This window comes from Leucopleurus acutus (genome assembly GCF_964270905.1).
Source record: "Leucopleurus acutus genome assembly, chromosome: 10".
Classification (NCBI taxonomy): domain Eukaryota; kingdom Metazoa; phylum Chordata; class Mammalia; order Artiodactyla; family Delphinidae; genus Leucopleurus; species Leucopleurus acutus.
The window spans coordinates 46,831,414-46,853,658 of NC_139153.1; the positions used below are offsets into that span (position 1 = coordinate 46,831,414).

The window sequence follows — 22,245 nt, forward strand, 5'->3', positions numbered from 1 at the left end:
AGGGACACCACTCAGCAATAAAAAAATGATGAATTATTGGCACGTGCAGCAACATGGACAGATCTCAGAGGCATCAGTGAAGAAAGCCAGACTTCAGAGACTACACACTGTATGCGTCCATTTACAGGCAAGACTTTCGGGACATAAAACAGACCCGTGGTTGCCAGGGGCTGGGCTGGGAGGAGGAGTTGTTGACTGCAAAGAGGCACAGGGAACTTTCTGGAGTGATGCTCTGTATCTCTGTCTCGGTTGTGATAGTAGTTCCGTGACTACATTTGTTAGAACTTGCAGAGATGCGCACTGACAATGGTGAATTCTAGTGTATGTAAATTATACCTTGGAGAAATTGGGAGAAAATTATCAGGACAGTGCAAATTAAAACAAATCTGTTAATAATCTTTACCTATCTAATAGGCTAATATGAAAGATTGTGGTGTTGGGAATGGGGGAGCTTCCCCCAGGCTGCTAATAGAAACTTACTGTCATTAAACATGCATTTCATAATCTGAAGAAAGTAAACATTAACTTTTAAATACAGGAAATGTGTGGTTATATTTGAGAGAACTCTCTAGCTAAAGTTTTAATATGAAGGAATCTAAAAGTTATAATCCTATGTAGAACCAACCAGGTTGTGTTTATTGTAATCCCTAGAGAGATGTGTTGATTTTTTTAATGTAGGAGAATAGCTTGTGTACATTTTTTTTCCCCCCCCCCGATACGCGGGCCTCTCACTGCTGTGGCCTCTTCCGTTGTGGAGCACAGGCTCCCGACGCACAGGCTCAGCGGCCATGGCTCACGGGCCCAGCCGCTCTGCGGCATGTGGGATCTTCCCGGACCGGGGCACGAACCCGTGTCCCCTGCATCGGCAGGCGGACTCTCAACCACTGCGCCACCAGGGAAGCCCCGCTTGTATACATTTTTAAACCACATGACTAGGCATTATGCAGGGAGAACTAACCAGAACAAACATTTCAAGAACTAATATTTTGAATTTTGAATCTTTTTATAGCAAATACACAATTTTAAAGTTTATTTCTTTTTCTCCTCAAATGATAACGTTAAAGTCTCTCGACAAGTTTAACATTTTAGGGAGTCTAAGGTAATGATGTGATGGGTTAAAGGTCACACCTCATTTGACTTTGTATCTCTGTGCCCAGAAAGCTGTGTTTGTTGCGTTTTGAAAGAGAACCCTCAAGAGTCAGCATATGCAGGTGATTTTTATTGACTGATATTGTAATGGCTTGTATATTTGTCTTATGTTGGCACACCTCAATCTTATGCAAAAGGCTCAGTGTTTTTAAAATCAATATAAGAAAACATCAGGATACTCCACTAGCTATTAAACTAAAGCAGCAAGTTCGTGCAGGCTTCAGATTTATTCTTTAGTCTGCAGAGTTGGTATTGTTTGATTAGACAATTGACTTCGACATTTTTAGGTTTGGTACTGAACCTGAACATTTTTACTTTCTAGATCCGAGCCAGATTGTGAAATCACTTTGCATTTGTCATATTTGTGTCATAATCATGTAAAATCACTTCTTAAAACGAGATCCAAGTCCCTGAGTGTCCACAATGAGGCAGTGCTCCCGTACAGCCCGTCTTTGAAAAGTGTCCACGTTGAAATTTGTAGTCGAAGAATGAACTCATGCATGTTGCCATCCTGATGGCGCTTGTTTCCACATTAAAAAAAATATTTCTCATGTATGAACATTTTAGGCTTTGTGACTAGTATAATAAAATTGGACAAAAGTTAGAGACTTTTCTCATAAGCTTGTAAAAGGAAGTATTTAGGTTTCATAAGGTTTCTTTTTAATAAAAGATCTGATTTTGGGAAGGTGTGAATTTGTAACTGATTCTTGCCTCACCAGGGTGTGTAGAAATCAGTACTTTGAAGGATTGTTCTGAGGGTGGAAATTTCTAGGAAGCCAGAGCATCCAGACTGACTTGGGGAATGTGCCCAAGGTGGGTGACTGTGGCGCCTCTGGCGTCAGGGTCACCTCCCCTTGAGAACCCTCAGGCTTGTCCTGAAGCAGGGGAGTAGAACTAGAGGGTGACCCAGCCAGCAGCACTACCTGACCCCTTCCCAGGCTTCATGAGACCCAGATCCTCTCCCTAGACACCGTGGTACCGAGATACCACCAGGAAAACAGGTTATCCAGAGAGTCTGGACCCATATAACTCTGCCCTTTTTTCTTTCATCACACATTCTGTAAGACTCTCAGGGGTACTTATGAAACATCGGTGAGTTCGTATTTGAGTTTTCTTAATCCTTGAAGGAAATTATTTGTGCTAAAAATGAAAAGTAATTTATTTCCTACTGTAGGTATTCATGCTATGGGCAGATTGGTCTATGAAGCCATTAAGGGAACCCTGCGGAACCGAATGCCCCCAGACCACAGGCTAAGAGTCACAGGCTCAGTGACTAGAGAACGTGTCTAGACTTTTTTTTTTAATATCTTTTACATTCCTATAAAGAGGTTTCTGCTTATTCAGTTAAAGTATGTACACATCAGAATATTAAGCACAGCTAATTTCTAATTACTTTTTTTTACAAGTAATAAATGAATGTTCTTGTAAGATAATTCAAATAATACAGAAATATATTTAATAAAAAGTATAAAATCCCTTTTGCTTTCTCTCGCCAGTCCCTCTCCTATATCTAAAGGTGTGACCATTTATGATCCTTGCAGACTCTGCAGTGATACATGTAGCACTGTTTGCCCAGACACCCTGTGAGCCTCTCAGAAAGTACCAGATAAGTAGTGGTGTCCACATTTTAAAGAAGAGAAAACTAAGATGTGAAGAAGTTGGGTGACTTGGCCAAGAATACATAGCTAATTCAATGGCCAACCTAGGTCTCCGATGCTCTAGCCCAGGCATGCTCTTTTCCTTAGGCTATACTGAAGGAAATCACACAACTTTTGTGTTTTAGCTTGTCTTATCTTTCCTTCTTCATCTGTGAAGTTCACTTCCTAACTGGTATCAAAATCAGGCTCGTAAAGTGACTTAGGAAAGAATGCCGAGTAGGAAGAGTGTCTGCTGCTTGTCTGGTGTGGATTTGTGTGAACGTGTATAGTCCCACAGTGTGGGACTGATAACCTTTGACTTCTTGAACTTTTCTCTGTTTTCCTGTGACTTAAAAAAACAAGTTTGCATAAGGCCTTAAACAGCTGACACTGCAGCTTGTCCTCATTGACCTTCACACCCCCGCACTGTACCCCGAGCCCTTCTTAGTCTCCTTTCCCTCTCACTAGCTGCTCACTGCCTCTGTACCTCAAACTTCCGCTTCATCTGCCTCCTGGGGGCTCTACCCAAACGGCATTTGCAGAAGTACTACTTTGTTTTTATAGTTTCAGGCTCACTCCGTTCAGCAGACCTGTGTCGAGCAGGACTGCTTGGGTACAGGAGACATACTCTGCACTCACGGAGCTCTGAGCAGTGGAGGAGGACAGGAGAACATCTGTAGTTACAGCTTGCTGTGGTCATGCTGAAGTCACCAGCTGGCCCAGCTCCCCAGGTTGGAGGGCAGTGTGGGGAGACCTCAGGGAACGTGAGGGTCAGTGGTGGAAACCGCTGTGTCTAAGCACATACTGGAGTTGGCACGATCTCCCTGACGTGCAAGTCAGAGGACCTACGGAGTGTAGAGTCTGGGAGGTCTCCCGAGCTTTGATTGGGTGGGTGAAGGTGTCATTGACCAAGTTAGAATACAAATGAGGACAAATAGGTCTGGGTAAAAGATGATAAGCTTTGTTTGGGCAGCACTGATTTTTGAAGTCCCCAAGGCACATTTAGGTGGATTCAGGTCTGGGAAAGAAGTTTTTTCAAGTAGGTATGAGATGTTGACATTCATTCTCACTCTTTTCTTTAAAGAGAAGAAGTGATTCCTTGTTAAATAATACAACTTTGCTTCCAACTAGAGTGTTGATAAAACCAGAAATAATAGAGCTATCCTAAGACATGTCCACATTCTTCATTCCTCTTCTGCTTCAGTCTTACACTGTTAGTTCAAATGACCTGACAGTTTTCTACTTTCAGAACGGTCTCTAGTTATGTCCCGTAGAAGCAGCCACTGATCTTGTTCAGAGCAAGAAAGAATCCTTGAAAACCAGAGCTCTAGGTGATTTTGAATGCAGGTGAGCAGTTCTTACTACGTAGATAGGAATTCACATCAGTGGACCGTAGAGATTAGGTTTCTGAATATCATACAAGAAACAAAGGCTCTAGGTTGTGTTATAGAACTCCTGGGACCTACACACTTCTGCAACAGTACTTGCTATTCTAAGAAAACATTCCCTTTAACATTAGTATTGGGTCATATGTCAGTTGCTAGTGACCGTAGTTGGAACTGCAAAGTGATTGCATAAATCCTGCCAGTTGTGAGTGGTGTTATAAAAGGTGCTGGTCCCTAGGTCATCTGTAGTGGTTTTAGAACATTCTATGCCTGTTGCTTGTTTCATGACTCATGGCTACACTGATAAAAGAAAGCCGGAGGGAAAAAATAGAGGGTTCTACTTAAAATCTTTCTTCTGGTCTTCCCATTTTTATTACTTTCTAATCCCTGTTTGTTCTTTTGCTGTCTAGATAATTCACTTCAGAAATTATTTTTCAGAAAACCTTTCAGTAGTTGTGACATTTTCCCTTCCACGCCCTTTGGCAATTACTTTTCCTCAAAGTAATCACTCTTATTCTGTTTTGTTTTCATTTTGATCTTTTGTTAGCCTGCCTAAATGAACTTAGTAACATAAACTCCACCTCCAACCCTAGAGATAGCATAATTCAATTGTATTATGATGAATTGACCTACTGAATGTTAGCAGATGAGACTTCAGTGCTCATTCTTGTGATCTTACTTCTGGCTACCTTGAGAGCCAGTAAGGGGACCGGTAGTAATTCCCACCCTTTATACTAACGAAGACTTCATTATCTTTCTACTCCTTCCCCTTCCATGAGTTGGAAAATTTTTTTTTTTTAACCAAAGGAACTGTATTTATGAAGTGATGTTTTCTTTTTCTGTTATTAACCAAGGGTCTATAGCTGGGTCTGAAACAAAAACATATGCTTCAGGTAGTAGTATCAACATTAAGTTTGATTTTTCAGATGGTTGATGTTTGTTAACCTGTGGACCTTTAGTATGAATAGACAATTCCACTGACATTTTTTTAAATGAAAATAATGTAAAGTCCCCGTTCCATGCTCTTTATCTAACTTTCCCTACTCATCCCTCCCCCCCCGCCCCCAATTACAGACTTGGTGGATCCCTTGTGGTCCTAGGATCTCAAGCTTAGGCTATGATCTACGCCTTGGGAGTTTGTAGTTTTATTAGCAAGTTACTTTTTTTTATGGAAAAGGTAATTTAAAATATCCACTAAAATGATTTTTTATTAAGACAAGTACCCCCTCCCTCCCCTATTTTGGGTGAAATATCATAGATGATCTTTCTTGATTCCATTCTTAGTCCTGTAACACCAGATGTGTAGTCCTGGGGACCAAACTCCTGAGTTATCACCTTTGTTTTTTTTTTAACCTGAATTACTAAAAGGCCTTCCTTGTTCCTCCTGCCTCCCCCCAGTCTCTTAGTTTTTCTTCGCTGTGTTGGCTTTGTGCCTTCTTGAGCTTACCTGCTTTCTGTTTCTGTTACCTGCTGTCTGTTTCTCACAGTGAATTAGGAGCCCCAAAAGGGCAAGGGTGTCTTGTTTATTTTTGTGTTCACTGTGCCTAGACAGAGCCTGGCACAGGTGAATGAGAGCGGGGCGGCAGCAGCTTCCTTGGGAATGCTTTCTGTGTGCCGGTCTCTGTCCTGAATACTTAACCATGGATTCGATTCTTATCCGTTTAATGCCTACAGCAGCTTTAAGAGGAAGTAACTATTCTCATTTTCAAGATGGGAAACATATTTTTCAGTAACTTGGTTAAAGTCATACTTCGTGTTTGTTTAGTGACTGTTTTTATCTCTCTCCTTTGGCCCCTAGGATGGAAAAGTTAATGATTCAAAGACAAAAAGTAGAGTAAGAAGAGAAAAAGTCTGGAAAATAAGTAAATGGAATAAATGGTCCCTTGAATAATGTCGTGTCCGTGGAGGGTTATTTGCCCTTTCCAAACCTTTATCCCCTCAGTTACACTGCCGTTCTTCAGCAGTTTACATGCTTCAAATCATGTCGTTTAGCTTTGGAAACTACTTGCCATAGAATTGTATTTCTGAGTTTCTCAAATTGTAAGCATTTCCATGTTCAGAAATTATTTGAACCCTAACTGAAAACAGTGGAAGCAGTGTATATATTTATGTTGTCTTTCTTTTCTACTCTTCTAACCATGCAGCAGTTCCTAACAGAGTGTGTTAGCTTGCTTGGGCAAATGATCCAGAAGAGAACATTTCCAAATAATTGGACTTCCTCGTTGCTGTTGAGGTTAATATTTAACAGGAAAAGAAAGTTTCTTTAACCAGATTAGAATTTGGGGTAATTATTAGTTGATATTTATTTTATTTGTTGTATTTTTAAATCATCGGTTTTGTATAATTGTACTGTCAGGTATCATCTCCAGTTTAGCGTAGAGAAAATTAAAAGACCAAACTAGTTTATCCGCAGAGTATGAGATGGTAGAAGAAATAATGTAGCCAAACTCATAAAAATTATTGTGTTTTTAGGATTTATATGGAAATATACGAATTTATTATATCTCAAATGTATATGTGTTAATGGTTAGGTTTGGTTACAGTAGTAGCATTAGGCATTGTCAATATTATAACAACAGAAGAAAGTTTTTATTTTAACTATCCTGATTTTTATGATTATGCATTTGTATTGTAAGCCATTTAAAATCCCCTCTTTCTTTGGGATTATTATATATATGTATATAATTATATGTTATATACATATATATATATATAAATGTTTATATTATAAACAGAAGCTTCCCTCCTTGTGTAATGAACATCAGTGAAAAGGTGGGTTTACTTTACAGTTAATTTCCAGATTATGACTGTTTTGTAAAATGAAGGACACACGCATTAAAGGGAGAATAATTGTAATTGCCAGTTGTTCACAGTGGTGGCTTGGGAGTTGGAGCAGGTGACCAGAAATAGCAGGTTCACGTTGTACAAAGAGGGTTTAAGTTAAACATCAACTCTATAAGTTTCCTTTTAAAAATCTTAATAAGGTATTCCTCGAATTGGGGTTATAAATTCTTCTCACTGAATATTTAAAAAAACAGGTGCAACTAACCACCATTACTGAGATTGTTTGACTTTGAATGGGGATGGCCCTCTGGATTCCAAAATGAAGATGAAGAAATGTGGGTCAATGAGTGGAGTGGAGCCCTGAGACACCTTGCTGTCCTGGGGCAGTAAGATAATTCATGCATCCAACAAGTAATGCCAGGCAGCCTCTTGGGGACACTGCAGAGCCAAGGGTGTGAACTGAGTGATCCTCAGGTCCCTTTCATTCTCATTTATATAAATGTTTTAATTTTAGTAGATTTCCCCATCTCCTTCACTAATTTCTATTGGAGCATCCTTAGTAAAAATTTATTGTATATATGAAAAAATCACAGTGTGTGTAACTTTTGGGTTTCTGCCTTTATTGCCCTCTGTTTAATCTGGACCAAGGAAAAGATATTTTATTAGCAAGTTTTAATTCTCATGGAGCCTACATAATTTTGGGTGTTTAAGCTTAAAAGAAAAGAGAGGTTGAGTGTTAACAGATGTGGTGACAAAGGCCTTGTGGCCTGCCGCTTACTCTCTTCTAAGCCTTTCATGGTCTAGAAAGCTTCTTGAATTGATGTCGTGTTACATGCATGTTCATGTAATCATGTCTATACTTTAGTTTCTGGAATGAATGAATGAATGACTTGTGATGGCCTTCCTAAATTGAGTCATTATTTTTCCATCTGAGTGATGGCTTTGTTTTTTATTTAGTGGCAAGAAGTAGGGGGTTACTTGTTATTATAGGGGTTAGTGTTGAGAGGGTCCTCAGATGTCAGCTAGTCCAGCTTTCCAGCCAGTACAGGAGTGCCTTATGCAGGAGATTAAACTGATGGTTACTCAGCCTTTGCTGGAATACTTAAAGTGATGGGAAACTTACTACCTTTTCCAGTGTTATCATGATTTTATTAAGTAGCATCTGCTGTTTAAGTCAAAGTGTGCCTTCTGGTTACTATACCTTCAGTCCTAGTTCTTTCCTCTGAAGTAATACATAATCAGTCTTTTTCCTCATTGACATCCCAGCCCAGGAATATTTTTCTCCTCTCTGAGCTTTAATTTTCTTGTCTGTAACATGATTTGGTTACCTGACCAGGATTGAGGTTTAAGAACAACCTGGACAATCGTGACCTCAGGCAAAACCCTTTTCATGTCTCAGAGTATTAGTATCTTAGTTTTATCTCTGGTGTATAATATAATGGGAAAAATGGCAGCGTATGTCCATTGGTTTGGGAACCTTGATAGGTACTTTCCAGTTGATGTTCTTGCCGTTAATAAATGAATTAATTCATTTCTTCGTTGAACATTTACTGACCATTCCCTATGTGCCTGGCACTTGCTTGGGTCTTAAGTGAATATGAAAACAGGGAGTACGACAGATACCTTCCCTGCCTGACTGAGGCTTAAGTTCTCTCCCCTAGATCTTTTTACTTTGAGGTATAAATGCTTTTCTAAAATTTGGTTTTATGTTTCTAAAAAATTTTTATTTTATGTTGGAGTAAAGTTGATTTACAATGTGTTAGTTTGAGGTATGCAGCAAAGTGATTTAGTTATACATATACCTATATCAGTTCTTTTTTCAGATTCTTTTCCCACATAGGTTATTACAGAGTATTGAGTAGAGTTCCCTGTGCTATACAGTAGGTCTTTGTGATTATCTCTTTTATATATAGTAGTGTGTATATGTTAATCCTAACGTCCTAATTTATCCCTTCCTCGACCTTTCCCCTTTGGTAACCATAGGTTTGTTTGCTAAGTCTGTGAGTCTGTTTCTGTTTTGTAAATAAGTTCATGTGTATCATTTTTTAGATTCCACATAAAAGTGATATCATATGATATTTGTCTTTGTCTGACTTCACTTAGTATGATCATCTCTAGGTCCATCTGTGTTGTTGCAAATGGCATTATTTCATTCTTTTTTTATGGCTGAGTAATTTTCCATTGTATATATGCACCACATCTTCTTCATTCATCTGTTGATGGCCATTTAGGCTGCTTCCATGTCTTGGCTATTGTATATGGTGTTGCAAAGAACATGGGGTTGCATGTATCTTTTCAAAGTATGGTTTTCTCCAGATATATGCCCAGGAGTGGGGTTGCTGGATCATATGGTATCTCTATTTTTAGTTTTTTAAAGACCCTCCATACTGTTCTCGATAGTGGCTGTACCAATTTACACTCCCACCAACAGTGTAGGAGGGTTCCCCTCTTTCCACACCCTCTCCAGCATTTATTGTTTGTAGACTTAAAAAAATTTATTTATTTATTTATTGGGCTGCACCGGGTGTTAGTTGTGGCATGCAGGATTTTCATTGCCACACACAGGATCTTCGTTTCAGCATGAGGGATCTTTTAGTTGTGGCACGTGAGATCTTTAGTTGTGGCATGCGGGATCTTCAGTTGTGGCATGTGGGATCTAGTTCCCCGAGCAGGGATTGAACCCAGGCTCCGTATGTTGGGAGAACAGAGTCTTAGCCACTGGACCACCAGGGAAGTCCCCTATCGTTTGTGGACTTTTTGACGATGGCCATTCTGACCCGTGTGAGGTGATACCTCATTGTAGTTTTGATTTGCATTTCTCTAATAATTAGTGATGTTGAGCATCTTTTCATGTGTCTCTTGGCCATCTGTATGTCTTCTTTGGAGAAATGTCTCTTTAGATCTTCTGTGCATATTTTGATTGGGTTGTTTGTTTTTTTGATACTGAGCTGCATGAGCTGATTGTATATTTTGGAGATTAATCCCTTGTTGGTCACATCGTTTGCAAATATTTTCTCCCACTCTGTGGGTTGCATTGCGTTTTGTTTATGGTTTCCTTTGCTGTGCAAAAGCTTTTGAGTTCAGTTAGGTCCCATTTGTTTATTTTTATTTTCATTACTCTAGGAAGTTGATCCAAAAAGATATTCCTGAAATTTATGTCAAAGAGTGTTCTGCCTATGTTTTCTTCTAAGAGTTGGATAGTATCTGGCCTTACATTTGGGTCTTTAATCCATTTTGAGTTTATTTTTGTGTATCGTGTTAGAGAATCTTCTAATTTCATTCTTTTACATGTAGCTGTCCAGTTTTCCCAGCACCACTTATTGAAGAGGCTGTCTTTTCTCCACTGTATATTCTTGCCTCCTTCATCATAGAGTAATTGACCATAGGTACATGGGTTTATTTCTGGGCTTTCTATATCCTGTTCCACTGATCTGTAAGTCTGTCTCTGTGCCAGTGCCATACTGTTTTGATTATTGTAACTTTATAGTGTAGTCTGAAGTCAGGGAGCCTGATTCCTCCAGCTCTGTTTTTCTTTCTCAAGATTGCTTTGGCTATTCGGGATCTTGTTGTTTCCATATAAATTTTAAGGTTTTTTGTTCTAGATCTGAAAAAATGCCACTGGTAATTTATTTCATAGGGGTTGCATTGAATCTGTAGATTACCTTGGATCGTATAGTCATTTTTTTTTTTTGTGGTACGCGGGCCTCTCACTGTTGTGGCCTCTCCTGTTGTGGAGCACAGGCTCCGGACGTGCAGGCTCAGCGGCCATGGCTCACGGGCCTAGCCGCTCTGCAGCATGTAGGATCTTCCTGGACCGGGGCACGAACCCGTGTCCCCTGCGTCGGCAGGCGGACTCTCAACCACTGTGCCACCAGAGAAGCCCTGTATGGTCATTCTGACAATATTGTTCTTCCAGTCCAAGAACATGGTGTATCTTTCCATCTGTTTGTGTCACCTTTGATCTCTTTCATCAGTGTCTTACAGTTTTTGGAGTACAGGTCTTCTGCCTCCTTAGGTAGGTTTATTCCTAGGTATTTTATTCTTTTTGATGTGATGGTACATGGGATTGTTTCCTTAATTTCTCTTTCTGCTCTTTTGTTGTTAGTGTATAGAAATGCAGCAGATTTCTGTGTTAATTTAGTATCTTGCAACTTTACCAGATTCATTGATTAGCTCTAGCAGTTTTCTGGTAGCATCTTTAGGATTTTCTATGTATAGTATCATGTCATCTGCAAACAGTGGCAGTTTTACTTCTTCTTTTCCAAATTTTATTCCCATTATTTCTTTTTCTTCTCTGATTGCTGTGGCTAGGACTTCCAAAACTATGTTGAATAAAAGTGGTGAGAGCGGACATCCTTGTCTTGTTGCTGATCTTAGAGGAAATGCTTTCAGCTTTTCACTGTTGAGAATGATGTTTGCTGTGGCTTTGTCATATATAGCCTTTATTATGTTGAGGTAGGTTCCCTCTATGCCCACTTTCTGGAGAGTTTTTATGATAAATGGGTGTTGAATTTTGTGAAAAGATTCTTCTGCAGCTATTGAGATGATCATCTAGTTTTCATTCTTCAGTTTGTTAATGTGGTGTATCACACTGACTTGTGGATATTGAAAAATCCTTGCACCTCTGGGATAAATCCCACTTGATCATGGTGTGGGTATCCTTTTAATGTATTGTTGGATTCAGTTTACTAGTATTTTGTTGAGGATTTTTTGTGTCTGTGTTCATCAGTGATATTGGCCTGTAATTTTCTTTTTTTGTTGTATCTTTTTCTGGTTTTGGTATCAGGGTGATGGTGGTTGCTTAGAATGAGTTTGGGACTGTTCCTTCCTCTGCAATATTTTGAAATAGTTTCTGAAGGATAGGTGTTAACACTTCTCTAAATGCTTGATAGGATTTGCCTGTGAAGCCATCTGGTCCTGGACTATTGTTTGTTGGGAGGTTTTAATCACAGTTTCAATTTCAATACTTGTGATTGGTCTATACATATTTTCTGTTTTTTCCTTGTTCAATCTTGGAAGATTGTACCTTTCTAAGAATTTGTCCATTTCTTCTAGGTTGTCCATTTTATTGGCATACAATTGATTTTAATAGTTTCTTATGATCCTTTGTGTTTCTGTGGTGTCTGTTGTAACTTTTCCTTTTTCATTTCTAACTGATTTGAGCCCTCTCCCTTTTTTTCTTGATGAGTCTGGCTAAAGGTTTATCCGTTTTGTTTATCTTTTCAAAGAAACAGCTTTTAGTTTCATTGATCTTTACTATTGGTTTCGTCATCCCTATTTCTTTTGTTTCTGCTCTGATCTTTATGCTTTCTTTCCTTCTGACTTTGGGTTTTGTTGCTTTAGGTGTAAGGTTAGGTTGTTTATTTGGGCTTTTTTTGGTTTCCTAAGATTGTATTGCTATAAACTTCCCTCTTAGAACTGCTTTTGCTGCATCACATAGGTTTTGGATCATCATGTTTTGTTTTCATTGTTTGTAGAAGGTTTTTTGACTCCTCAAAATAAACCTTGTTAGTCTACTTTTACTCCTCTGAGTGTTTTTTGTTTTCTAACTAATTCAGTATTTAACAGTATGTCTTTGATTTGTAGATATATGGAGTCTGGGAGTGATCCTTTTCATGTTGGTGTGTGGGCAGCCACCATTTCAAGAGGCCAATGACAGTGAAACATTGACAATGATCATGGATTGCAAATATACAGTACCATCCCACGTATCTAAAGGGTGTAAAGAGTAAGTAAAAGAAAAAAAAAAGTATGTGGGTATCTTTGTTCATTTTAATTTTTGAACCCAATATTTCTGCTCTTGTTAAGTATGTTTTGGGGAGTTAACCATAGACTATGATTGAAATTTAATATTGGAGTATGGAATGTATTAGTCTATTTTTCACATATGCCAGTTTTCAAGAAACCCATTTTATGCCTCTTCAGCCTCCAGAAGTGGGTTACTTTCACTTGAAGAATTACCATAAGAACTACTTTCTCTTTTTGCACCTGGAATTATTTGACATTCCAGAGAAGAGTTAGGGAATTTTCTTTCCTGAAATAGACCATCAACACACCATTTTGGGATTTACATAGCATGCCTCATAATTTTATTCATGTACTTCTCTCCCCAGTTGACTGAAGAGCTCTGTTTTGGTTCATGTGACTATGGGAAGAAGTATATGCAAGCTGATTACTGGGAATTTAAAGTACTGTATATATAGTACTGTGATATGTGTAGTGATAAATTCATAATGGAGTAAAAGAACTGTTGTTGGAAGTTCAGTATTTCTTTGATATTGTGGTGATATTTTAATATAAGGTCACCTGAGATGATAGCTACTTAAAGGATTTTGCTAGAGTAATAAAGTTTTTAGTTTCTCCCATCAGCTGATAAGAAGGAAATCTGAGCTTGAGGAACCTTTTCTCCAAGTGGATCCCCATCTTAGGCCATAGTTAAGAATTTAGGAATTCCAGCTCTGGATTCAGCTACTGGTTTCTCAGTTTACTAATGATATGAGAATGGTGGAACATACCTTACAGGGTTATTGTGAAAATCAAATGAATTAATGTATATAAAGCTTGTAGCTCAGTCTTTAGCACATAAGTAACACAAGATGAATATTGATGACTCTCCTCCTCCTCCTCCCCCTTATACCCTTACTATTATTATTCTCTACCCCAGGAAGCAGGCTGCTCTCTGGGGGTGTATGTTGTGTGCATGTTAGATGCTTGTAATTCAAGGAGTATCTCCATAGCCCCTTCTGAAAAAAACTAAAACAGAGTAACTTATTTTTATATTGACATTTATCATTCAAAAGAATGGATAAAATGTGTATGTAATAAAATGAACCCATTATCCAGCTTAAGATAAAGAACGGTTCTAATATTTTAGAAGCCTCTTCTTGGTGTCTCCCTCCTAGAGGGATTATCTTTGATAATCATAGGACCATTCAGTTTCTACTTTTTCCTTTTTCCTGTCAGTTTTGGTAAGTTTTGTTTCTTAAGGAGCTTGTCCATTTTACATAAATTTTCAAATTTATTGGCCTCAAGTATTTATAATATCCTCTAATTATATTTTTATTTTTTTTAATTTTATTTTTTATTTTGCGGTACGCAGGCCTCTTACTGTTGTGGCCTCTCCCGTTGCGGAGCACAGGCTCCGGATGCGCAGGCTCAGCGGCCATGGCTCACGGGCCCAGCCGCTCCGCAGCATGTGGGATCTTCCCGGACCGGGGCACGAACCCGTGTCCCCTGCATCGGCAGGCGGACTCTCAACCACTGCGCCACCAGGGAAGCCCTCAATTATATTTTTAAAGCCTATGAATTAGTGGAGTTGTTGCCCTTTTTCAATCTCACTGATTTTTTTGCCTTCTCTATTTTTGCATTCTCTATTTTTGTCTTGATCAGTCTTACATGAGGTTTGTTCATTTTAACCTTTTTCAAAGAACTATCTTTTGTCTTTATTAATTTACTATTATATTTTTTGTTTTATGCTATTGATATTCTTTTGTCTGTATTATTTCCTTCTGCCTACTTAATGGGCTAATTCTTTTGTTCTTTTTCTTAAGCGGGGTTTCAGATAATAAATTTTCCTTTTCTAAGGTAGTAGTTAAGACTATAAATGGCCTCTTACTACCATTTCAGCTGTGTCCCATTAGTTTTGATTAATAGTCCTTTTGTTACTCAGTTCTGATTATTTTATAGGTTCCATGGGTTTATTTAACCTATTACTTTCAGAGGGGTATTTTAAATTTCCAAATGTGTAGCTTTACTAATTAACTTTTATTCATTTCTAACTTAATTGCATTGTGATCCAAGAATATAGTCTGTATGTTACTAGTTTTTTTAAAATTGGTAAGGCTTCCTATGGCTTAGCATGGAGTCAGTTTTTGTAAATAATCCTTTTGTTGTGGAAAAGAATGTATGTTTTCTAATTGTTGGGGTCAGAATTCTGTATAAGTCCTTAAGACTAAGCTTGTTTATTATGATGTTTAAATTACTTCTGAGTCTTTTGACTGCTTGATCTATCACTTACTGAGATATTCTTCCACCACATGGAAGTATATTATAGGCAAAAAAAAAAAAATAGTGATTACCCCCATTAATACAACATTGTAAATGTATTTTTTTTATTCTTGAAAGTCTCTCAGTGTTTGCTTTGGGTGTTTCGGGGGAATGTTATTAGGTCCAAACAAGTTGAAAACTGTTGTGTCTTGCTGGTGAATTGAACCTTTGTATCACTATTTATCTCTAATAATGCTTTGGGCTTTAAAGTCAGTCTATGTTGTCTAGTTTTAGCTCACCATTCCAGTTGTCTTTTGGTTAGCATTTATGTGCTATATAGGTTTCCATTCTTTTACTTTAAATCTTTTATTGGCTTGTTTTTAGGTACATCTTTTTTTAACAGTTGAGAGCTGGATTTTTGATTAATCCCATCTGACCAGTGCTCCCATCTGAGCATTGTCTTTTAACTGGAGAGTTTATTCCATTTATTTTTATTGTGTTCACTGGTAGAAGTAGATGTATTTGATGTCTTTGCATTCTGATTTTGCCGTCGTGTCTTTTAGTTCTTGCAGTGGTACCTTGTTTCCTTTGTAGTTTTCGACTGCGAGGTCAGATTTCTTATAAAATTATGTGGCAGTTCTTTTAAGTTACATTCCCTGGAGAAACAGTTTGCATTTGCTTTTCTACTAGTTGCCCATGGGCACGTCCAGCCTGAAACCTCTTAAAATTAACTTTTTCACTATGTGTACCATACAGATATACTATCATTAATTTGGACCCCAAACTTGTGAGAGGACCAGCTTGTAGTTAGAAGTTCTTAGAAGAAATTTCCCCATCTCACCTCCCCAGCACTGTTGAGGCAGCAGATTTCCCTCTTGACATCTTAGCAGTAGGTTTGTTTCTTCTCGTTCATCTTCACACTGAAGCTGGGGTCCCAGTTCTTTGCAAGGGTTCTGGTTGCATCCCCCACTTTCAGTAGGCCGTACGTGTTATATTCTGGTGATATTCTGTTTTGTGTACTCAGTGTGGAAACAGAAAAAAGCAGAGACAATCAGGCCAAGGCCAACTTTGTCATTTGCTCCTAAGAGTCTTGCTTTTACTCTGTTTTTACCTGCTGAGTAGTTCGTCCGTCCATGTTTCTGTCTGCCCTCCCTCCCTTCCTTCCTGCCAACACAATGCCTGTAAACAAAATATATGTCTAAAAATATATGTCATTTTGGTTGCTTTCATCAGGATGGTCATTCATTCTTCCGGAAACAGAAGTTGGCTCATGCACCCTATTCTGTATGTCGTCGCTGATCGTTGTATCTGATTCGGGTACGCCACCATGCCACAGTTAATTCAAGGACAGATGTTGGTACCTAGAGTTACTTGTAGGTGATAGGAAACTGCATTTGTGTGTTTGGCTTGTCAGTATATCTGGTGGTTGTGATTTTTTATTTTATGAATCTGATGGCACTTTCTTTATTCCCATCTGCCCCACCATCACCTCTAGTGGACGTAATGAAATTGATGGTGTAAGTTTGGGAAACAATTCTGATAAATACAGTAACCCACCATTACTAATCCCTCACAGCAGTTTGCTTTAACAATGGACTTACCTTCCTTTCCAGCCTGATCACAAGGATGCTACAGAGAGATCCCAAGAGAAGGGCCTCTTTAGAAGAGATTGAAAACCATCCTTGGCTTCAGGGAGTGGACCCTTCCCCAGCCACGAAGTATAACATCCCCCTCGTGTCATATAAAAACCTCTCGGAAGAGGAGCACAACAGCATCATTCAGCGCATGGTGCTCGGGGACATAGCGGATCGGGATGCCATTGTTGAGTATGTCGGCGCTCATCAGTACAGGGGCCGTGGGCATAGGGTTCTTGGGATGGGCTCTTTTCTTAACGTGTCAGGGCTTGTGGACACTGTGTAATGGATAGGGTTGCCAGTGGGCAGGGGTTATGTCGTTTATCTCTAGAGTTTCTGGCCCAGTGCCTGGCTCATAGTTTTTGTTGGTCTTTTGTTTTTATTTTTGTACTAGTGAACAGTGAGTCCTGTGGCCTTTCTCCCCTCTTACAGAAGTGGATTGGAATAGACTGTTTTATATCCCAGTACATGCCTTGTCCATTGCTGTATCCTCGTAATTCTTGGGTCTCCCTCTGGTCCCCATAAGGAAGCAGGGACACTCAAGGGGGCGACACCACAATTCCTCAAAATCAGGGGTTGCTATATGCGTCCAGTCACACATTTTTGTAAATAAAGTCGTAGTGGCCCACAGCTGAGCCCGTTTGTTTACATGTTGTCCATGGCAGCATTGTGCTGCAGTATCAGCCTCATTGCGAGATGGACCTTGTTACCTACAAAACTCAAAATATTTACTGACTGGCTCTTTAGAGCCCTTGCTGCAGTAACCTGGAACCCGCGAGATGCACAAGTTGTTAGTTACATTTTTTAAAACCAAAGACAGTTTTTTATAACCTAAGAAGTTGGAAATCAAGGATAATATAAAGATGCAGTTGGCTTTAACAATGATATTCATTTCTGTAAGAGATCCTGTCTGTAAAAATACGAAGCGTTTCCACAAATGAAGAGTCAAAAGTTATTTAACCCATTGAAATAGTTGGATATGATGGAAAGAGGATGTACTCTGGGGGGCAAAAAAGAGGTTCCCATCGGGCGGGCCACTCTGGCCTGGCTGAGTGATCTGACCCAGGTACCTGTCCTCGGGGGAGAGGAGGCTGCAGGCTGGACTTACCTCTACAGCATGGCAGACTGTCACACGTGGCACCTGAGGGTCTGGTCCCTGAGAAGGGTGGTGTCTGTATAAAGGACATGTATCTTAGGGTACACTGGAAAGAAGGGTTTATAAAACTAATCATCATTTTGGTTTATGTACAAATTTCTTCAGGTTTCTGAGTGCATTCTCAGTTTTCACAGATTGACCTAGAGAAACAGAGAAGTGCAGGACACTTGTTCTTTTTGCCAAGGACAACACTCACTTTAGGAATATGTGGAAAATGATTTTTCACTTTTGAGTGAATAAAAAAGGCTATTTGCATCGCCCTGAATTGGCTTTAAATGAATAAATACATGCAGTGGTGTAGTATAGAACTATTTAATTCATGTGAATTCAGTTATCAGTCCAGAAGGAGAGGTGACGCCTCAGGTGATGCCCTGAGCCCGAGTCCTCCCGGCTGCCCACAGTACGAGAAGCTCCTCACTGCAGGGTGATTCCTGAGTTCATAGACACATTTGTTGGTCCCCTTAACACAAGCCCACAGCTCTACCCTGTGCTCAGCTGAGGAAGCCACTCTGCGAAGTCATCGTGGCCCCGAATTTCACCTCGGGCTCTTCCTTTAGGACCTCTCATTCAGCCCCACTTGCCCCCATTAGCTGAGGCCCCACCGTCCGTTTTGTGAGGAGAGACTCCTGTATCGTTTCCTCCCGAAGTGTTCATTGCATATGTTCGCTAACTACAGAAAGGTCCTGAAAAGCATAATTACATATTTCTGGGCCTTGTGGATCCTCTGTGGCATTCCTCCTGTGTCCCACTACTGGCCAGCTGCAGGAGGGCAGGCAGGCTGTGTGCTCCACCACAGCGCCGGCCAGACGATGGACTCAGCATTACTTTTGAGGTGGATGAATGAATGCGTAGATTTTATTCAAAGAAGAGGCTAATGACATGCTTTCAATGTATTAATAATTCATTCATGTCGGAAAATGCCAATAAATACAAAGAGTATAAAAATAAAAGCTCTTTCTAATTTTTCTGATTGATACTAGTGCTTCAGTGTACATTCATATAACTCATTTCATAGTTCTTCTGGAAGCAAGTAAACCAGTGTAATGGAAATAAACACTGACACACATTAAATTTTTGAATAATGTGTACATTTTTGGAAACTTCATTATTTTGTGCATCTGAAACCAACATCCAGCTCAGCTGCCATCAGCATTTTGGGTTTTTCTTACTAATTGAACGTTTTTATGAAGTTGTGACTTAGAACTTTAAGAATGATCTACTAGGTTTTTTTCTCATTTGTGTGTGTGTGTTGGGTTGTTTTTTCCCCGTAATTTTAAAGATTCCAGGTCATTAGATTTTATTTGCTTGTACTTAAAAAAAAAAAAAAAAATCCAGTTCTGCTTGTGAAAAAACAAACCTGCGAATGTGGCTTATATTCCCTCTCTCTTATTTCCTCAGGGCCCTGGAAACCAACAGGTATAACCACATCACAGCCACTTACTTCTTGCTTGCCGAAAGGATCCTGAGGGAAAAGCAAGAGAAAGAAATACAGACCAGGTCTGCAAGCCCTAGCAACATCAAGGCCCAGTTTAGGTGAGAAAAAAATCTTCACTGATTTTAGTAAGTTAACGTTTTGAAATAGTGAACTTTTTTGATGTTTCCTAAGTCTGTGGGGTGGGAGTGTAAAGAGTGGTGACAGCCTCGCTGGAGGGTCCAGCTGTGGGCCCTCCACGTGAGTGGGGGTCCTGGCTCCCTGGTCACCAGGGAGGCCTTCCTCTCTCGGGCTTAGCGGAGAGAGGGGCTGCAGTTGCTGGCTTGGCCACAAGGACACCTGCGGAGAAGCCGCAGCCTCGGGCTAGCGTGCCAGCTATTTTCACTAAGCTCTTCCAGATCGGACATGTGTAAATGTGTTATTTTCTTTAATTTTTCATTCTAGCAACAAGGCCAGCTTTTCCCTCAGTATTGGACATAATTTTAAAAACCATACAGAGCATGTCTGTGGCACGATGCTGTCTTAGGGTTTCAGGGATTCGGCATCACATCAGCTAGTTGATTGGTCAGCTGCTTGATCTTGGGAGGTCACTTAACCTCTCTCTGACTCAGCTTCCTGTGAAGTGGGAGTAGTAATCCTGTTTACCTCTTGGGGTTGTGGTGATGGATAAACGAATTAATATATGTGAAGTGCTTTGAACTGGGCTTCACGTGTTTGCTGTCATTGTTGAGAACGTTTCCCCACCACATCACCTTTGGTAAAGCAGTGACTGTGCGCTCGTCTCCCCTGTGTTTTCCTTCCCTTCCTTTCCCAACTCTCCCCTTCCCCCCGCCCCCCTCCTCTTCTCCCCCTACCTTCCTTCTCCTCTTTTTCTTCTGCCATATTAGCTTTCCATTTAATATCAAAGCTTGGGAAGGGTTACTTTTTTTGTCACCATTATGAAAATTTATTTAGACTTTATCTTTATTCAGATGAAGTAATCCATGGAATTATAGTGATTCAAAAACAGAAGGAGGGACTTCCCTGGTGGTCCAGTGGTAAGGAATCCGCCTTCCAATGCAGGGGATTAGGGTCAATCCCTGGTCGGGGATCTAAGGTCCCACGTGCCATGGGGCAGCTAAACCTGTGCACCACAACTACTGAGCTCGCGTTCCTCAACTAGAGAGCCTGCATTCTGCACACTACAGGGCCCACACGCTCTGGAACCTGCATGCCATAACTACAGAGCCTGTGTGCTGCAACTAGAGAGAAGCCTGCACGCCGCAACAAAAGATCCCACATGCTGCAATGAAGATCCCGTGTGCTGCAACTAAGTCCCGACGCAGCCTAAATAAATAAATATAAAATAAGTAGTTAAAAAAAATTTAAAAAAACTAGAAGGATGCTCTTGGTTCTAAATAATTCTCTACTTGTACATAGCTATATAAACATATACGTGTGAATATGTAACAGTAATTACTACTTAAAAGAGGAAGAATACCATTGGATTTTAAATTACTTGCAGTCACCTTGCCATGTGTAGGTTGTTATTTGGGATGGAGCAACAGAGAAGAGACAAGAAAACATTCCCGGGTGACCAAAGACTAAATATTTAGAAGTCTAGTTTAATGGGAAGATGAATTTGGTAACTGCATCTATATCCTGGACATACTCTTGCATAATGAAAACTAGACACTCTGTCTGGTGTCAGCTTGGAAGAAGACTGGGCCCCAGGGAGCATGGGGACCCTTGCACATGGGACAAACCAGGAGAGTGACAGTGAGGGGTTAGGGTCAACCTAGTCGTGGACCGAGCCCTCTAGTGGGAAAGAGTGGCTCCAGAGCCATCGCCACATGCTGCGCCACCAGGCCTGGAGCCACTCCAGTGTTTTGGAGAAGGGAATATTTGGAATTGAACTGTTTTATTTTTAGGGGAACAGATCGGAACTCAATCTGAAGTTGAGCAGATATGTAAATGAACTAAATTGGTTTTACTGTATCATAGAAATTACAAAGCCAACAGTAGTTATAAAGAAATATCAGAGCCTTCCATGCACTTTCCTTTTACCCACCTGGGGATTACAGAGTGGAGATGCTGTCGGGGCCTGTCCTCCTCCTGGGGCCCTGGGCCCACTGGCAGGTGGTGGATGTCTGCTTACTTGCCTTCTCTTTGTTGTCAAAACCCTGCACCCTAACTTGGTTCCATTGCTGGGTGTGCCTTGAGGTCAGAGTGACTTGGGGTGCAGAAACGTGGTTGGCGTCTAACCAGCAGAGTCATTTGTGGGGCATGGGTAGGTCAAGTCAGGGAGAGCGAGCCCCAGAGAGCGGATACACTCTTTGGGTCCTGCCAGCATGGGATGGTAACACGTGTATTCTGTTAGAAGAGCTTTGTGAAGTCCTGGGAGCTGAACTCCACACGGGTGGGACCAGTGCCCGCATCCTTCCAGAGAGAAACTAGGAAGTAAGGAAAACCACAGAGGCCTGACTGCAAAGGTGCCGTCCATTCGATAGGCAGTCATTCAGAGGGCTTCCTGGGTTGCAGAGTGAAGCCACTGCTCTGGGGGTTTAGTAACCACTGAACTCAGCCTAGATGTCACAGTCTTCAAGCCCGTGTGGCCTTGGGCAGGTTGCTTACACTCTCCGTGTTTTGATTTCTTCACTGTCAAGGGAGGATGGGATTGTGGTGGGATTAAATGAATTAATTGCTGTCAGGCTCTCTCCACAGTGCTGGCTCTAGTAAGTTCTCAGTGTGAACTGTGCTGTCAGTGTGACTCGTTTATAGTTCTTGTTAGCAGTCTTTCTTATCTTTCGTTAAGATAAGCCGTGATCTTCTTACAGTGTTGTGCTCATTAAGTCTAGCACAGCGTTGGGGCCAGATATGTTCTTAATAAATGTGAGCTGCTTAACAATCTGATTTACTCATATAAATAAGAGCCATTGGTTCAGAAGTGGAGATAGCGTGTGTGGTGCAGCTGCAGCGCTTAGTAACCATCTGGTTTCTGGGGGTGGGTTCTGAGGGTGGTTTTGGCTTTCTCTTGGGGTTGGTGGGGAGAGAAGCGCCTCCGGCACATCTGTGCCCTGCCCCCCTCGGGTGGACTGGCTGC

At 40.4% G+C, this 22,245-nt stretch overlaps 1 protein-coding gene across 4 annotated transcripts in view; it reads left to right on the forward strand.

Annotated features, from left to right (window-relative positions):
* SNRK (SNF related kinase) overlaps positions 1–22,245 on the forward strand; it is a gene marked incomplete at its 5' end in the record, with an annotated part of 63,627 nt that overhangs the window by 35,972 nt on the left and 5,410 nt on the right. For all 4 annotated transcript variants that reach the window (XR_014326511.1, XM_082848233.1, XM_082848235.1 and 1 more), the window contains 3 exons: positions 12,542–12,683; positions 16,555–16,767; positions 19,130–19,264. Coding sequence is in view for 3 of the 4 variants with exons in the window: in XM_082848233.1 (XP_082704359.1) it covers positions 12,542–12,683; positions 16,555–16,767; positions 19,130–19,264 (490 nt within the window). The remainder of the gene's footprint in view (positions 1–12,541; positions 12,684–16,554; positions 16,768–19,129; positions 19,265–22,245) is intronic.